Source organism: Tachyglossus aculeatus, chromosome 3 (genome assembly GCF_015852505.1).
Source record: "Tachyglossus aculeatus isolate mTacAcu1 chromosome 3, mTacAcu1.pri, whole genome shotgun sequence".
Lineage (NCBI taxonomy): Eukaryota > Metazoa > Chordata > Mammalia > Monotremata > Tachyglossidae > Tachyglossus > Tachyglossus aculeatus.
This window is the reverse complement of record NC_052068.1, coordinates 68,744,907-68,760,828: the sequence shown is the minus strand read 5'-3', so window position 1 is coordinate 68,760,828 and position 15,922 is coordinate 68,744,907. Positions and strand designations below refer to the sequence as shown.

At 44.9% G+C, this 15,922-nt stretch overlaps 1 protein-coding gene across 3 annotated transcripts in view; it reads left to right on the top strand.

Annotated features, from left to right (window-relative positions):
* Window positions 1-15,922, top strand: part of GRID1 (glutamate ionotropic receptor delta type subunit 1) — an 876,503-nt gene that overhangs the window by 296,174 nt on the left and 564,407 nt on the right. For all 3 annotated transcript variants that reach the window (XM_038744273.1, XM_038744274.1, XM_038744276.1), the window contains exon 3: window positions 7,170-7,454. In XM_038744273.1, coding sequence (XP_038600201.1) covers window positions 7,170-7,454 — 285 coding nt within the window. The remainder of the gene's footprint in view (window positions 1-7,169; window positions 7,455-15,922) is intronic.

The following is a 15,922-nucleotide window of genomic DNA, read 5'->3' as shown; positions in this document are numbered from 1 at the left end:
ACCCAGGTTTTCTGACTTTCTGAGCATGGTAAGGACCATGCTCTTACCACTAGGCCACTCTGCTTCTCAAGAACGTACTGTATGTTGAGCACTATTCTAAGCTCTGGGGGCAGATACCAGCTTATTAAGTTACAATTTAGGGCTTAGTACAGTGCTTGGCACATAGCAAGTGCATAACAAATACCATAATTATAATTATGATTGTAGACTTGGTGGGTGAGTTCAGTACAAATGATGACATGCCCTGGGGTTCAGCGACCATTTTTGCAGATGTTTCATAGACTCAGAGGTCTCTACTGGGCCAAGCTGGTTCTTAGTGTGCATGATGCAATGAATTATATTGAGGGGAGGAGGGGTTTCTGGCAGTTCTGTGATTCACTGCCTGGGAACAATGGCTGCTGATGAAGAAGCTGGGGGATGGAGATGCGATCGGATACATTAGGTGTGCCAAGACAGTGCTCCCGTTGATTCACTGGCAGGACATCCGGGAAGGATGGAGAACAAGCTGTGTGTTTGCCAGAGAGGGACTAAGTCCATTGAGTTTTTTTTCTTCATAGCAACTAAACGAAAGCCCCATCCAAGTGGAAGCGTTGGACTTCATCATCACCATCAGCATCGTCCGCATCTTCATTATCTTCAGTGTCATTAATGTGAGCCCCATGTGGGACAGCGGCTGTTTCCAACCTGAGTGTGTTGTATCTACCTTAGCCTTTAATACAGGACTTGGCACATAGTAAGCACTGTGCAAAAATCACAGTTATTGTTATTATGAGTGAAGGGGGTACAGTACACCATTCTGGGTGCCCGTTATGTGCAAAATACTGTAAGGGGGATGCTTCTTGAGAGCAGTAAACATATTTCACAAGTGTTTATTTCAGTGAAACTACACTCAGTGGATTCTCAGTATATAGCATTGATCGATAGACTGAGCGAGTGATTACTGCGGCCAGAGCACTCTACTGGATCAGTACTGTGGCCAGAGCAGTATACTGGGTTCCAACTGGATGCAGGACACAACACTGAGCGCCTATTGTGGAAGAATTCTGTAGGAATGTTCACTGCGTGCTATTCTAGGCCCTTGGGATCTTATACTACAAGTCACAACCTAGCTCACTCCTCTGAAGAGCTTACAATCTAATGGGAAAGGCAATGACACAAATTTCCAGTTAAAAGCACGATTCATAGACTAAAAAACAAAATTAAATGAGAAAAGTTTTTAAAATGTTATTGGTTAAACACTATGTTTCAGACTCTGTACCAAGTGCTGGGAAAGATGCAGCCTAATCAGGTTGGACACTGTCAGTGTCGACATGGGGGTCACAGTATTAACCCCTGTTTTACAGATGAGGAACAAAGAAGTTGAGTGACTTGGCCAAGGTCACACAGCAGACAAATGGCAGAGCTGGGATAAGAACCCAGGTCCTTTTTCAAAAATAGTTTTTGTTAAGTGCTTACTATATGCCAGACACTGTACTAAGCAGTCTGCATGGATATTCCAATGGCTGGGATGGGCTTAAGGAGTGTTTTGTGGTGGGGAGGATATGGGGGTGATCAGGGTATGGCTCTTGGAGGAGGCAACTGGATCAGGAGAGTCTGGAAGAGAAGATGGGGAGGGAGTTACATTTGGGAGAAAGATGTGTTGGAAGGACTTGCACAAGGTAGAGTCCTGAGTGAGTTGCAGTTAGAAGGTCTACTTGAGAGGAAGGAAGAGGATGAGCTGGGTGTGGTGGGTTGGTTAGTGGGAGACAGTTGGTGGAGAGCCTTGAAGCTGGTGGTTGGGAGTTTCTTTTTGATGCAAGAAGAAATGGAAGTTTGAAACTCATGTTAATACAATCACTCAACCTATCCCTCTTAGATTACTGCCTCAGTTTCCTTGCTGACTTCCCAACCTCCTGTCTGTCCCCACTCCAGTCCATACTTCACTCCACTGCCTGATAATCTTTTTACAGAAAGTTTCAGGACATGCCACCCATCTCCTCAAAAATGTCCTATGGTTGCCTATCCACCTCCATATTAAACAAAAAGTCCTCACCATTGGTTTTAAAGCCATGGGTTTTCCATCACCTTGCCCCCTCCTACCTCACCTCACTTCTCTCCTTCTACAACCCAGCATGCATACTTCACTCTTCTTGTACTAACCTTCTCACCATGACTCGAGCTCACCTGTCTCACTGCTGAGCCCTGGGCCACATCCTGCCTCTGGCCTGTAACGCCCTCCCTCCTCAAATCCGACAATTACTCTCCCCCCTCTTCAAAGCCTTATTGAAGGCACATCTCTTCCAAGAGGCCTTACCAGGCTAAGCCCCACTTTTCCACATCTCCCACTCCCCTCTGTGTTGCCCTGATTTGCTCTCTTTTCTCTCCCCGCAACAAGCACCATTGCACTTATGTACTTAACTGTAATTTTATTTATTTGTATTGTTGTCTGTCTCCCCTTCTCTAGATTGTGAGCTTGTTTTGAGCAGGGAATGTCACTGTTTATTGTTGTATTGTACTTTCCCAAGTGCTTAGTACAGTGCTCTGCACACAGTAATAATAGTAAATACGATTGAATGCATGAATGAATGAGTGAGAGCCAGGAAACTTCAGGGAAGCCATATTCTAACACCTTCAATGTTCAGCTTGCTTGGATTAAGGGCTATAGGAGGATAAAAGAGGATTTGGGAAGACTAGTAAACCATCTAAGGGCAAATGGCTCAGGCCTTCTTGAGCCTCTGCTCTCCAGCCCTGTCCTTTCCAGAACAAAGACAGGCTGGACTGCTGTCTGGGCTGATCCAAGGGAGTGGGCCAAGATGAGGGAGGTCCCACTGAGGATGTGGGAGATAAAGAGAGATTTTGCAGAAGGGAAAAATCAACAGCAGTTACATCACACTCCTTTGTGTTGTGACTGCACTGATGGTGAGCTCCTATCTGTGCATATGCTTGTGGTTGAGAAGACGACTGTGAGACCGACACTGTCTCCTACATGGTTTGCATGTAAAGATAATTCCTTGTTGGGCAACTGGGTCTGTGCCATGCAGGGCCTCTGGCTGTTTTTGTGGCTGCCCCCTGACACTCCCATCTTCTCAAAGCCTTTGCTCCAGGAGTGCAAACCCTCTCCTGATTGCCCACCCTGGCACTGCTTTGATAGAGGTGGCCCAGAGGGTGAGAAGACCCCAGATATCCCCCAAATTGATTATTGCTGGCTAGAAGGGACAGTACAAGGCATGGAAAAACAAGCTTGCATCTGAAAGGGACGATCAGTGATCACTGGAGAAATGCAGTCAGTGCCTTGTTGTCCCTTGGGGAAATCCAAGCTAAGCTCCAAGGATCATGAGAAGGAATGGGAGAATAGGGAGTAAGGAGACAAGTGGATGAGATTGCTGGTAAAAGCCAATCCCTGGATAATGATGGGCCAGGCTGATTTGGAGAGTCTTAAGAGAATTAACCAACAAAGTTGCTGAGCAATTGGCTACTGTGGGAAGGATTGGAGAAATCCAACTGTAATTGAAGGATTGTGGAGGAGGAAAATGGCGACTGGCACTGAGCTTCCAAGGTGGAAAATCTGAATCAGAAGAAGAATGAAAAAAATTATCCTTCCTTTTGAGTCAACAAACTGGGAAAAAATTAATGGTAATAATGGTATTTGTTAAGCAGTTACTATGTATCAAGCACCATATCAAGCTCTGGGTTAGGTACACTGTATGCAGATAAGATAGTCCTTGTTCCATGTGGGGATCATAGACTAAATAGGAGGGGAACAGGTATTCAATCCTCATTTTACAGATGAGGAAACTGAAGTACAGAGAAGTCAAGTGACTTCTTTTTCTAAGTGCTTAATATGGGACAGGCACTATACTAAGTCCTGGTTTTGATGCAGTTTAATCAGATTGGGCACAGTCTCTGTCCCACATAGGGCTCATGGTCTCATTTTACAGATGAGGTAACTGAGGAACAGAGAGAGAATTTAAGTAACTTGTCCACAGGCACACAGCAGGAAAGTGGCTGAGTTTGGGAAGAGGTGGCACACAGCACCAGGAACTTGGGGATGCACCATTAGAACAGAATCACGTGTGCAGAGAGAGTTTCCTGGAGATCAGAAAGTAAGGCTTAGTAGATTGGTAGGGGGCAGGACAGAGTTTAGGTCTGGCCATGTTATTAATGGGCTGGAACTCTATTCACCTCTCCGAGCCACAGTCTTCCCTTCTGAAAACTAGTTGGGGTAAGGGTGCTCATTATTGACCCAAGGCTGAAGGGTCAAAGACTGACAGGGACCTTTGGTGCTGTTCCAGAGGTGGCAGGACCCTTTTGATCCACCGAGGGAAGAGTTTAGCTTTTGGTAGAAGATTTTCATTCATTCATTCAATCGTATTTATTGAGTGCTTACTGTTGCAGAGCACTGTACTAAGCACTTGGGAAGTACAAGTTGGCAACATATAGAGACGGTCCCTACCCAATAACGGGCTCACGGTCTAGAAGGGAGAGACAGACAACAAAACAAAACATGTAGACAGGTGTCAAAATCGACAGAACAAATAGAATTATAGCTATATGCACATCATTAACAAAATAAATAGAATAGTAAATATGTACAAGCAAAATGAGTAGTAAATCTGTACAAATATATGCAAGTGCTGTGGGGAGGGGAAGGAGGTAGGGTGGTGGGGGGATGGGGAGGAGGCTAGGAAAAAGGGGGCTCAGTCTGGGAAGGCCTCCTGGAGGAGGTGAGCTCTCAGTAGGGCTTTGAAGGGAGGAAGAGAGCTAGCTTGGCGGATGTGTGAAGGAAGAGCATTCCAGACCAGGGGAAGGATGTGGGCCGGAGGTCGATGGTGGGGTAGGTGAGAACGAGGCACGGTAGATTTGATTGGAAGTCAGTTAATCAGTCCATCAGTGTGCATTTATTGAGCACTTACTTTGTGAACAGTACTCCTCTAAAGTTCTTGGGACTATATAGATTTGATCCCTGGATTCAAAGAGCTTACAGTCTAGTTGGGGAGTCAGACACTAAAATGAATTATTGTTAGGGAGTATAAGGGTTTGTACAAAATTGGGTGGAGTGCATACCTAATTGCTTAGGAGGGGAGGACTTAAGTGTATAGGTCATGCAGAAGTGAGGGAAAAGAGGGAGGGGAGAGTTTAGTCTGGGAAGGCTTCCAGGAGATGTGAATTTAGTTGGGTTTTAAAGATGGGAAGTGCAGTGGCCTGTCAATTATGAAGGGGGAGGGAGTTCCAGGAAGGAAGGAGTGTGGGAGCTAAGTATCGATGGTGAGAGAGATGAGAGCAAGGCACAGTGAGTAGGCAGGTGTTGGAGGAGTGCAACATGTCGACTGGAATGTAGTGGAAGAGGAGCAGTAAGCAGCAGGGGAAAAAAGGAATGAAAGCTCTAAAGAGAAACATGGAAAAAAGTCCACGGTGGCTTAGGGGGGTAAAGGTCAGCCTCAGGATCAGCAGGTGCTCTTTACTTGGGCAATGGGGAGTGCGTTGGAAGGTGGGAGCCTTCTCCCAACTGCCGTAAGCATACCGAGAGGATGCAGTATATGCCACATTTCTGAAAGCTTGGCCACTGCGTGTGCTCATCGTTACAACCAGCTAAGATAGGTCTCTGGGAGCTTTTATGTCTTGGTTGCAGCAGGATTTTCAAAATGAATGTTTATATTGCCTCTCAAGAGTCCTTTCAATTTCAGCTAATATGCAGGAAATGAAAGGCACCTAGGGGAACATTTTGTCCGTTTCTAGGTGAGACGGACATGTTAAAATTGAACATTTCAACAACTACCCCATGTCCCTGTATCATTAACTGATTTTTCTGTTTTACTCCTCCTCCCTTCATCTTCTCCCTTTCTCTGTTCCATTCCCTGCCTCCCCCCACCATAAATTTCCTTTTAAAAATTCAAAGCCTGTTACTGCATTCTAAAAATTGTTGTTCCAAAACCTGCTTTCTGAGGCTGATGACTGGGTATTCCGGTGCTAGGTTTCAATCAAACAGTGGATCAATCGATTGATCAGTCATATTTATTGACTGCTTACTGTGCACTGAGGACTGTACTCACTGCTTGGGAGACTACAGTACAACAGGGTTGGTAGATACGTTCCCTGCCCACAGTGAGCTTACAGTCTAGATGTTTGGAAATTACATCTGCTTTCTCAGATTCTGAAAGCCATATTAAACATTATAAATGAATATTTTATCATTATCATCATCATCATCATCATCATCAATGGTGTTTATTGAGAGCTTACTGTGGTGCAGAGCACTGCACTTGGGAGAGTACAGTACAATAGAGTTGGCAAACACATTCCCTGCCCACAACGAGCTGGCAGTCTTAGAGGGGGAGATAGACATTAATATAAATGAATGGTTTACAAAATAGAATTAAAAAGTATTTGATTCTGAAGGGTGGCAGTTGGGTGACTGGCGCTTTAGATTTTGTTCTTATTGGTCCTGCAGCCTCCCATCTTCACAGCTGTAGAATACTAGCATTTGGAACTCTGTAGAGGTTTTTGCTGTTAGTACTGGAGAGCATTTGGGACCTCGGTGGTGCCATGGGCTGTCCCATTTGTCTGTCTTCCTCGTCTCCACCATATCAGGGATGGTGCATGCAACTGGTCTGTGTTTGGAGGGTGGCTCGTAGAGCCTGAACTTGGCTTGGTTTAATCATTTGGTAACATGAATAAAATGGAGTTGGCATAAGCGTACGAGTGTACTAAAGGTCATTAGCAGCATTAGAAACATGAGAAGCAGATGGCCTAGAGGAAAGAGCACAGGCTTGCGGCGTCCAAAGTTGGCTCTGGCTCCTGTCTGTTGTGGGACCTTAGAGAAGTCACCTTCTCAGTGCCTTAATTTCCTCAACTGTCAAATAGGGACTAAACATCTGTTCTCCCTTCTAATTATACTTTGAACCCCTTGTGGGACAAGGGCTGTGCCTGACCTGATTACCTTGTATCTACCCCAGCCCTTTGTACAGAGCTCAAAACATAGTAAGGGCTTAACAAAAATGACAATTATTATCCACAAACTTTTGATTCTGCCCTCTATGTCCTTCCCTCACCCCACCTAGCTTGTTGTTCCCACAGACTTTAGGAATGACTACTAGTCACACCCTGCCGCTTTAGATATCTTTTACTCTCGGGTGAGCTTTGTCGCTTGACCCTCGGTGCCCTGATGTCTACCTCTCTTTCTCTCTCCTCAGCCTGTGACCTGATGACCCAAGGGATCTTAGCCTTAGTCACATCCACCGGCTGCTCCTCTGCAAATGCCCTCCAGTCCCTCACGGATGCCATGCACATCCCACACCTCTATGTCCAGCGCAACACGGGCGGCTCCCCCCGCACCGCCTGCCATCTGAACCCCAGCTTGGATGGAGAGGAGTACACCCTGGCCTCAAGGCCCCCTGTCCGCCTCAATGATGTGATGCTCAAGTTGGTCACAGAGCTGCGGTGGCAGAAGTTCATCGTCTTCTATGACAGTGAATATGGTGAGTGAATACGGTGTCCAAGGAAGCCAAGGACGTCATGCTGACTTAATTTCATCTAAGCATCCGTGAGGTCCAGGGAGCTTTTGATTATCCTTGGTCATGATTTTAGGGAAGAGAAAGAGAGAGAGAGAGAGAGAGAGAGAGAGAGAGAGAGAGAGAGAGAGAATAATTAAAATTCACACATAATCCACATACTCTGCTTTAACAAATGGCAAAGTTAAACCCGTTTGAGGTTTCCTCTCCTCTCCTTTCCTCTTTGAGCCTCCTTCTGTCTGAGCTGGCAAAGTGAGCATAAGGGGTTGGGCAGGATGGTGAAGGAATTGTCAGGGCCTGGGAGAATCATCGATAAATAACTGAGGCAACTCCTATGCTCACATGTGGCTACTTTCTTGGTTTGTGTGTGTTAGAGATGGGTAGATTCTGTTCTTGAGGATCCCTCACTCCTGGTGTCTGAGTGGAAAGGAGCTGAGAAAAATCAATCACCAGAAAACCCATAAAGTTGCTTAGCAACACAGCTTTATCATGGCAGATGAAGTTTGAGTCATTTTTGAGGTTTTCAATAAAATATTAATAAACCGCTGACATTGATGGGCAGGAATTCATTTGGACATGCACTAGATGGAGACCCAGATTCTCAAGGGATCGTGGGTAATCTCACTGTTTCTACAGATATCTTGGAGTGATTCCTTTCTGTCCAAAGGGGAATTGTCCATATTCCTAGGACCCTTCCTTCCTGTCTTCTCCCTTCCTGCTACCTGTTTTGACCTGTAGCTTTTTATGTTTAGTACCGTGGCAACTTTCACGTTTCAAGGGAAGGGCTGTGATCTGACTTCCTGGCTTTCTGCGAAATATATTTCAGTCAATAGTGACTCAATTGATGGAAAGATGACACCATACATTCAACTGACCTTGTTCTGCTTGTTGTGGAAAGCACAATTTTGTTTTAAACATGCTACTTATTTGACTTTCATAGCACTGTCGCTAAACTTTAGTTATTCATCTAAAGCTGTGCACACATCGTCTGTCCGCAATGTGGCCACTCTCAGGAGGGAGGAAGCGGCAGCATGATACTCTCTGAAATTTGCTTTACTTCTTCTGATCAGTCACAAAAGAGAGTCAGTGTGGTGTCCGGTGGTGGGATTAGCACTGGTGAGAGCACAAGAGTGGGAAGAAACAGATGTTGAAGTTTAAACATTCCACTATCCCTCAGTCAAATAGTCCTCCTTGTGTCAGTGTTCCCATTCCAGATTCCTGGCAACTGCCCTGTTTGCTGCAAATTCCTCAGGTTGTCCCAGGATCATTTGGCTGGGCCTTTGGCATGCATAAGCCATCCTCCTAAGTATTTAGAAGTGGAAAGAACTAAGCGTGTGTTTGCATATGCCTGAATACTTTGCTTTCCTAAGACCTAATGTTGTTCTGATCTCTTGAGTAAATATGCCTTGTGGAACCTTCTCTAAAGGATTGAAAGAATAAATAGAGAAACTGGGATGAAATGAAGATGAACTTGGGTGACCTTACCAAGTCAGGCCCTCATTTGGACAAGGTTTCCTTGGAAATGGAAAGCCCTCAGTAGGTTTCCCTGGCTACTGAAAGAACCTGCTGGCACAGTCCTGGGGTTTTGCTATTTGTTTTGAGGCCAGTGTCATCACAATATGTGTGGAGAAGCAGACCCATTCTCTCTCCATTACCCCCTACCTGATATTGCCACCGAGGTCTAGGTCCTTGGGGTGGCTGGAGTCTATTGTTAGCCTCGCCTCCCACCGGGGAGGAGCACCAGGAGATACAGGGGAAGCTCCTGTGGTTGAACAGAGATGACTTCAGTGGGAAGACCATAACACCTGGCTTCTCCTTCTGTGTCTGCCCCTGACCTGCTAAGTATCCTGGAGCAACTTGCTTACCTTCTGAGAGCTGATCCTAACCCTCTCAACCCCTCAGCTTTGAGTTCTTAGAAAGAAGCGTGAATTTCTTACTTCATAGTAATAGTGGAACTGGTGGTTCATAATATGGTGAGATTATTTTGAAAGCAGAACTACTGTGTAACTGGGATTTTAAAAAATAGCAATAGAAGATGATTGTGATGCATTTGCAATGATGTCAAAGTAAGTATCGTTTTTGAAGCGGTCTTGACCATGCAGGAGGTGCTGTCTAGTTCCTTGTCTTACAGTGAACAACTTTTTTTCTGCTAAAGAAGATTGCATGAACAGAGTGGAGAAACTGTAGCAAATGTTGCTTCCCCCTGCCATGGAAACATCTACCCTAACTTCAGCAGTCTTCACTCATCTCAAATAGATCAAACTTTCTTATTGTTTTTCTTTTTTTAATAATATTTGTTCAGCGCTTACTGTGTGTCAAACACTGTTCTAAGCACTGGGATAGATACAAATTAATTCAGCTGGACTGAACACCTGTCCCACAAGGGGTTCACAGTCTAAGTAGGACTCAGTTGAGAAACCTGAGGCACAGAGTAGTTAAGTGACTTGCCTATGGTAATACAGCTAGCAATTGGCAGGGCTAGGATAAGAACCCAGGTCTAGGATTAGAACCCAGGTCAACCCCATGGAAAGAAAACTCACCCCAAGCACTAGGGACTGCCTGGTTGCAGAACTGTATGAATGCAGGATTAATGTGCGCCTGTCTAGTCAGGCTTTTACCCCACAGTTTGGGCAATAGTGGTAGAAATCAAGCCAAAGGCAGTAGAGACCTGGGGGTTGAGGGGTGAGGGTCCATCGAAGTCCCACAGGTCCAACTTGAAATTTCTTTGTATTAGCCAAGACCCCTTACCCTGGCTCCCCTTGAGCCTTGACCATCAGTAAGAAGGAGCTGATAGGCTGGCCCCTACCCTCAGTGGGCATGATAAGGACTGACACCAACACCATAACCTGTGTAAACAGCAAGTAGCTGCCTCTCCTTTACCAGAAGCCTTTACTCTTAGATGCACTCTGACATTACAGGTAAAGCAGCAGTACTGGGATTGTATCTACCTCTTGGTCCCCTGGTAGTGCTCAGGGACAAATTTCCCAATAGACAATATGGCCCCAGCCTCTAGGTGGTGGGTGGTGGGTGGTGGGACATGTTTTCAGGGAAACGAAATTTTAAAAAAGCACAAATTCTGCATCATGCCCTAGTGTAAAGAGACAGAACTGGAAGTCAGGAGCTTTGTGTTCTAATTTTGGCCCCTTGCCAGCTGTGTGACCTTGGGCAAGTCACTTAACCTCCCTGTGCCTCCTCTTTTAAAAATGGGAATGAAGTACCTGTTCTCCCTTTCACTGTGAGTTGCATGTGGGACGGGGACTGTGTATGACCTGATTATCTTGTTTCTACTCCGGTGCTTAATACAGTACTTTCCACATAGTAAGTGCCCAATAAATATAATTGTTATTATTATTATTTTTTACCACCAATACAAAGCACCTAAGTATATTTTTAAGGTTTCAATTTGTCCCCTAGAAATGATTAAGCCAGTTGTCCCCCAGTTAGTACTATGGCAGGGTTCCCATCTGACCGTGGAGACTTAGTATGGTGCAAGGTGAATAGAAACAGAGTATGGCCGTAGCGTGGGTGGGTGGGGCAGAGCTAGAGCTGTTGTTGATTTTAATATGAAGGTTGGGAGAGAGAGAGGTTGTGTGACAGGCGCTTAGTGATGAAACAAGCCAGTGAAAACAGCGTTAGGGAAACATGCCGAAATCATGCCATCGGCCTCCCCCGGAGTGTTGAGTCTTGGCAGAGAGAGGAGAGATAGGAATTTGTATGCACATAATTTGCAAGGTGCAAGATGTCCCTTTTGGTAAATGCTGTCAATACACATTTCCAAGCTTGTTGTGACAGGGAAGGGAAAAATAGAAGAAAAGCTGGCACGGTGGAGAGAAGATTTAAGTGAAAATACCAAAAGCTTGGATCAAACTGAGAAACCAAACCTTTATAGGATGGAGTGGAGGGGAGGGGAGGGGAGGGGAGGGGAGGGAAGGGAGGGTGTTGAAAGGAGAGGAAAGGAGAATGATGGAGAATAACAGTTCCTCACTTTTGTCTTTTAAGTCAACAAAGATATTTTCAAGAGGCCTCAGAATGGAACCTTCATCCATAAAAACTCTGTCCATAGACACAAAATCCTAGTCAAGTTTGGAGGATGAGGAGTTGTATTGTGGGGAGTAAACTCTTTCCAATCATTCCTACCCAGAGAATAAGCCTTTTTACTACTACTACAATTACTACTAGTAGTAATAATTGACAGTTGTTAAGTGTTTACTATATAACAGCACTGTATTAAGTGCTGGGGCAGATTCAAGCAAATTGGGTTGGACACAGCCCCTGTCCCACATGGGGCTCACAGTCTTAATCCCCATTGCAGAGATGAGGTAACTGAGGCACAGAGAAGTGAAGTAACTTACCTAAGATCACACAGCAGACAAGTGGCGGAGCCTGGATTAGAACCCAGGGCATTATGACTTCTAGGCTCTTGCTGTACCCACCTGGCCCCACTGCTTCTATAAGAGTCCATACCAGCTCTGGGCTAGGGTTGGATTGTGCCAATTCAGAGGGGTTTTGTGGGATTCCTATAGCCCCCAATTCCCAGGACCCTGCATTTTGGCCCCTCCCAATAAAAAGGCCAGATGGATTTCCAGCAGATCACAACTTTCTGAATCTTCAAAGCTTTTCTACAACTGCAACTCCTCCACGAAGCCTTCCTTGACTAATATTTCATCTCCCCACCCTATCTTCCCTCTCTACTGCATCACCTAGGCACGGGAAACAATACCACCTAAGCACTTAGTAGGTTGAGGTTTGACTCTGAAGCAGGGGGAGAGAAAAAGAGAGGCAGAAACAGAGATAGAAAGGCTGTGAAATGTCACTGATCTCCCTCCTACTTATTCATTCATTCACTCACTCATTCAGTCGTATATATTGAGCATTTACTGTGTGCAAGCACTGTTCTAAGCACTTGGGAGAGTACAATATAACAACAGACACATTCCCTGCCCACAGTGAGCTCACAATCTAGAGGGGGAGACAGGCATTAATATAAATAATTAATAAATACATAAATTAGAGATATGTACATATGTGCTGTGGGGATGGGAGGGAGGATGAATGAAGGGAGCAAGTCAGGGTGACTCAGAGGGAGTGGGAGAATAGGAGAGGAGGGCTTAGTCAGGGAGGGCTTCTTGGAGGAGATGTGTCTTTAATAAGGCTTTGAAGTGGGGGAGAGCAATTATATGTCTTATATGAAGTGGGAGGACATTCCAGACCAGAGGTAGGGTGTGGGTGAGAAGTCAGCGGCAAGGTAGACGAGATTGAGGTATAGTGAGAAGGTTAGATTTAGAGGAATGAAGTGTGTGGGTTGAAATGTAGTAGGAGAATAGTGAGGTGAGGTAAGAGGGGGGCAAGGTGATAGAGAGTTTTAAAGCCAATTGTGAGGAGTTTTTGTTCGATGCAGAGGCAGAGGGGAAACCACTGGAGTTTCCAGAGGAGTGGGGAAGCATGGTCTGAATGTTTTTGAAGGAAAATGATCTGGGCAGCAGAGTGGAATATGGACTGGAGTGGGGAGAGACGGAGCCCCAGACTAAGCTCCCTTTTTCCTCTCCTCCTCCCCATCCCCCCCGCCCTACCTCCTTCCCCTCCCCATAGCACCTGTATATATGTTTGTACAGATTTATTGCTCTATTTATTTTACTTGTACATATTTACTATTCTATTTATTTTGTTAATGATGTGCATCTAGCTTTACTTCTATTTATTCTGATGACAACTGTCCACATGTTTTGTTTTGTTGTCTGTCTCCCCCTTCTAGACTGTGAGCCCGTTGTTGGGTAGGGACCATCTCTATATCTTGCCAACTTGTACTTCCCAAGCACTTAGTACAGTGCTCTGCACACAGTAAGCACTCAATAAATACGATTGAATGAATGAACAAATGAGGGACAGGAGGCAGGGAGGTCAGCAAGGAGGCTGAAACAATTAGACTGTGAGCCCCATGTGGGATGGGGACTGTGTCCAACCTGATTATCTTGTGTCTTCCTCAGTGCTTAGAACAGTTCTTGACACACACTGAGCACTTAACAAATATGATAATACTAATAGTAATAATAATAATAATGCCATCCTGATTAACTATGGAGGAGCTCAGAATCTGTGGGCAGGAGCAATTCCTGATGTTCAGATAAGGAGCAAAGGTTTGGGTGGCGTTAGGTCTTACCCAATGCTTAGCATATTTCTCTACACATGGTAAGAGCTTGATATGTACCACTGATTGATGGTCTGATCAATTGTTTGATCAATCAATAGCCTTCACCCATCTTGCCCAGCTGCAGACTCAAGGAGCAGATCAAGCCTCTTTCGAGCAGGGATGCCAGCTGGAAAGTTTGGCATCTGCAAGCTGGAGGTAAGAATGCAATATTTAGGTGTTTGCTAGGAAGTCAGAAAGGTTTAAAGAGTCGGGGCCCCTTGGTTCCTAACTGTGGTCCCCACCTTGATTTCATTAGGCCCGATCTGTTGGGGGAAAGGCTGGTGTGATTGGCAAGTGCAGCTTTATTTTAAGAATTCTGCTCACTCTTCCCTATACACACTACAAAATGTGCCAAGGAAAACACTTGCAAATTGAACAGATAGACAAACAAGTCTAAAATTGGGCCTCCCTCTGTACCGTTGAATTGTTTCTGTAAAGGCCAGATCCTAACCTGTTTGAAAGCACTTAGTACAGAGCTTTGCAGATAGTAAGCACTCAGTGAATACGACTGAATGAAGAACCCTCTCTCCCCCCCCGTTTCCTCTCCCTTCTACATTGCCTATACACTTGAATCTGTGACATCTAAGCTCTTAAAATGCAGCACGGCCTAGTGGCCATGGATCTTGGAGTCGGAGGACCTAGGTTCTAATTTCGGCTCTGCCCATTGCTCTGCCAGTTGCTTGCTGGGTGACCTTGGGTAAGTCACTTAATAGCTGTGTGCCTCAGTTTACTCGACTGCAAAATGGGGATTAAGACTGTGAACTTCACATGGGACAGGAACTGTGTCTGACCTAATTAACTTTTACCTACCCCAGCACTTACAACAGTGTATGACACATAGTCAGTGCTTAACGATACCATAAAATGAACAAAATAAAATGAGCAAAACCCACCCTCAGCCCCACAACAGTTATGTACATATCCATAATTTGTTTAAATGTCTTTCTCCCCCTCTAGACTGTCAGATTGTTTTGAGCAGGGAAAGTGTCTACTGACTCTGTTGAATTATACTCTCCAAGGAGCTTAGTATAGTGCTCTGCACAGAGTAAATGCTCAATAAATATCATTGATTGATTGGTTGGTTGAAGAGGAGCTAGGTATTCACAAAGGCAAGAGAGCCACAGGAGGAAAGACACTCATAGAAGCAGAAGAGGCAAGGTTTTTTCCATACTGTGAGCCATCTACAAAGTAATAATAAAAATAGTGACAGTAATTATGGTATTTGTTAAGTGCTTACTATGCGAGGCATTGTACTAAACGCTGGGGTGGATATAAGCAAATTGGACTGAATATAGTCTCTATCCTGCATAGGACTCACAGCCTTAATCCCCATTTTACAGATGGGATAACTGAGGCTCAGAGAAGTAAAATGACTTGCCCAAGGCCACACAGCAGACAAATGGCTGATCCGGGATCAGAACCCATGACCTTTTGACTCTCGGATCCATGCTCTATCCACTAGGACATGCTTCTTCCAGTAGTAATCTAGAGAGCAAATGTGGGCTCTCTGAAGATATTAATCTGAGGAAAATAAAGCAGAATGACCTGTTGGAAAGTGGAAGGGCCTGGGAATCAGAAGGCCTTGCTTTTAATCCATTTCAACTCCTCCATTTGCTTGCTGTATTACCCTGGGCACGTCGCTTAACTTCTCTGTGCTTCAGTTTCCTCATCTACAAAATGGGGATTAAATAAATGCTTTCCCTACACCTTAGACTTAGAGTCCTATGTGGGACAAGGACTGTGTTCAACTTGATTATCTTGAAAATACCTCAGTGCTTAGTACAGTGTTTGGCACAGAGCTTATCAAATAGAACAACTTTTATTATTAGGTAAAGGCAGGAAAATGGGAGGTCTGATCTGGAATTTCACCACCTCATGCCTCTGTAGGGGAGGAGATGTGTTTTGGAAGTCACTACATAAATTAGGCCAGAAGCTCTCCTCGCTTACTCTGAGTCATTTTTTTCCAACCAGCCCTGCTCTACTTTAAGTAAATTGAGCTCTTCTCCTTAGGCAGGGATTTTCTCACATGAACTAGTCCATTTGTATTTATTAATACAGTAAAAGAAAGCCTATTTGTGGTTACAGATGAGTCACTCATTTCCTAGTTGCCTTGAATTCTGAATATGGATAGCTTCATTCCCACAGTATAGTCTTTAGAGCTCTTTGAGAGCAGATCAGATCATCCTAGATTTGGGAGTCCTTGGGGAGAGCTTTTAGATTCATGTCTCTCTGGTGGGGTCATAAGGGC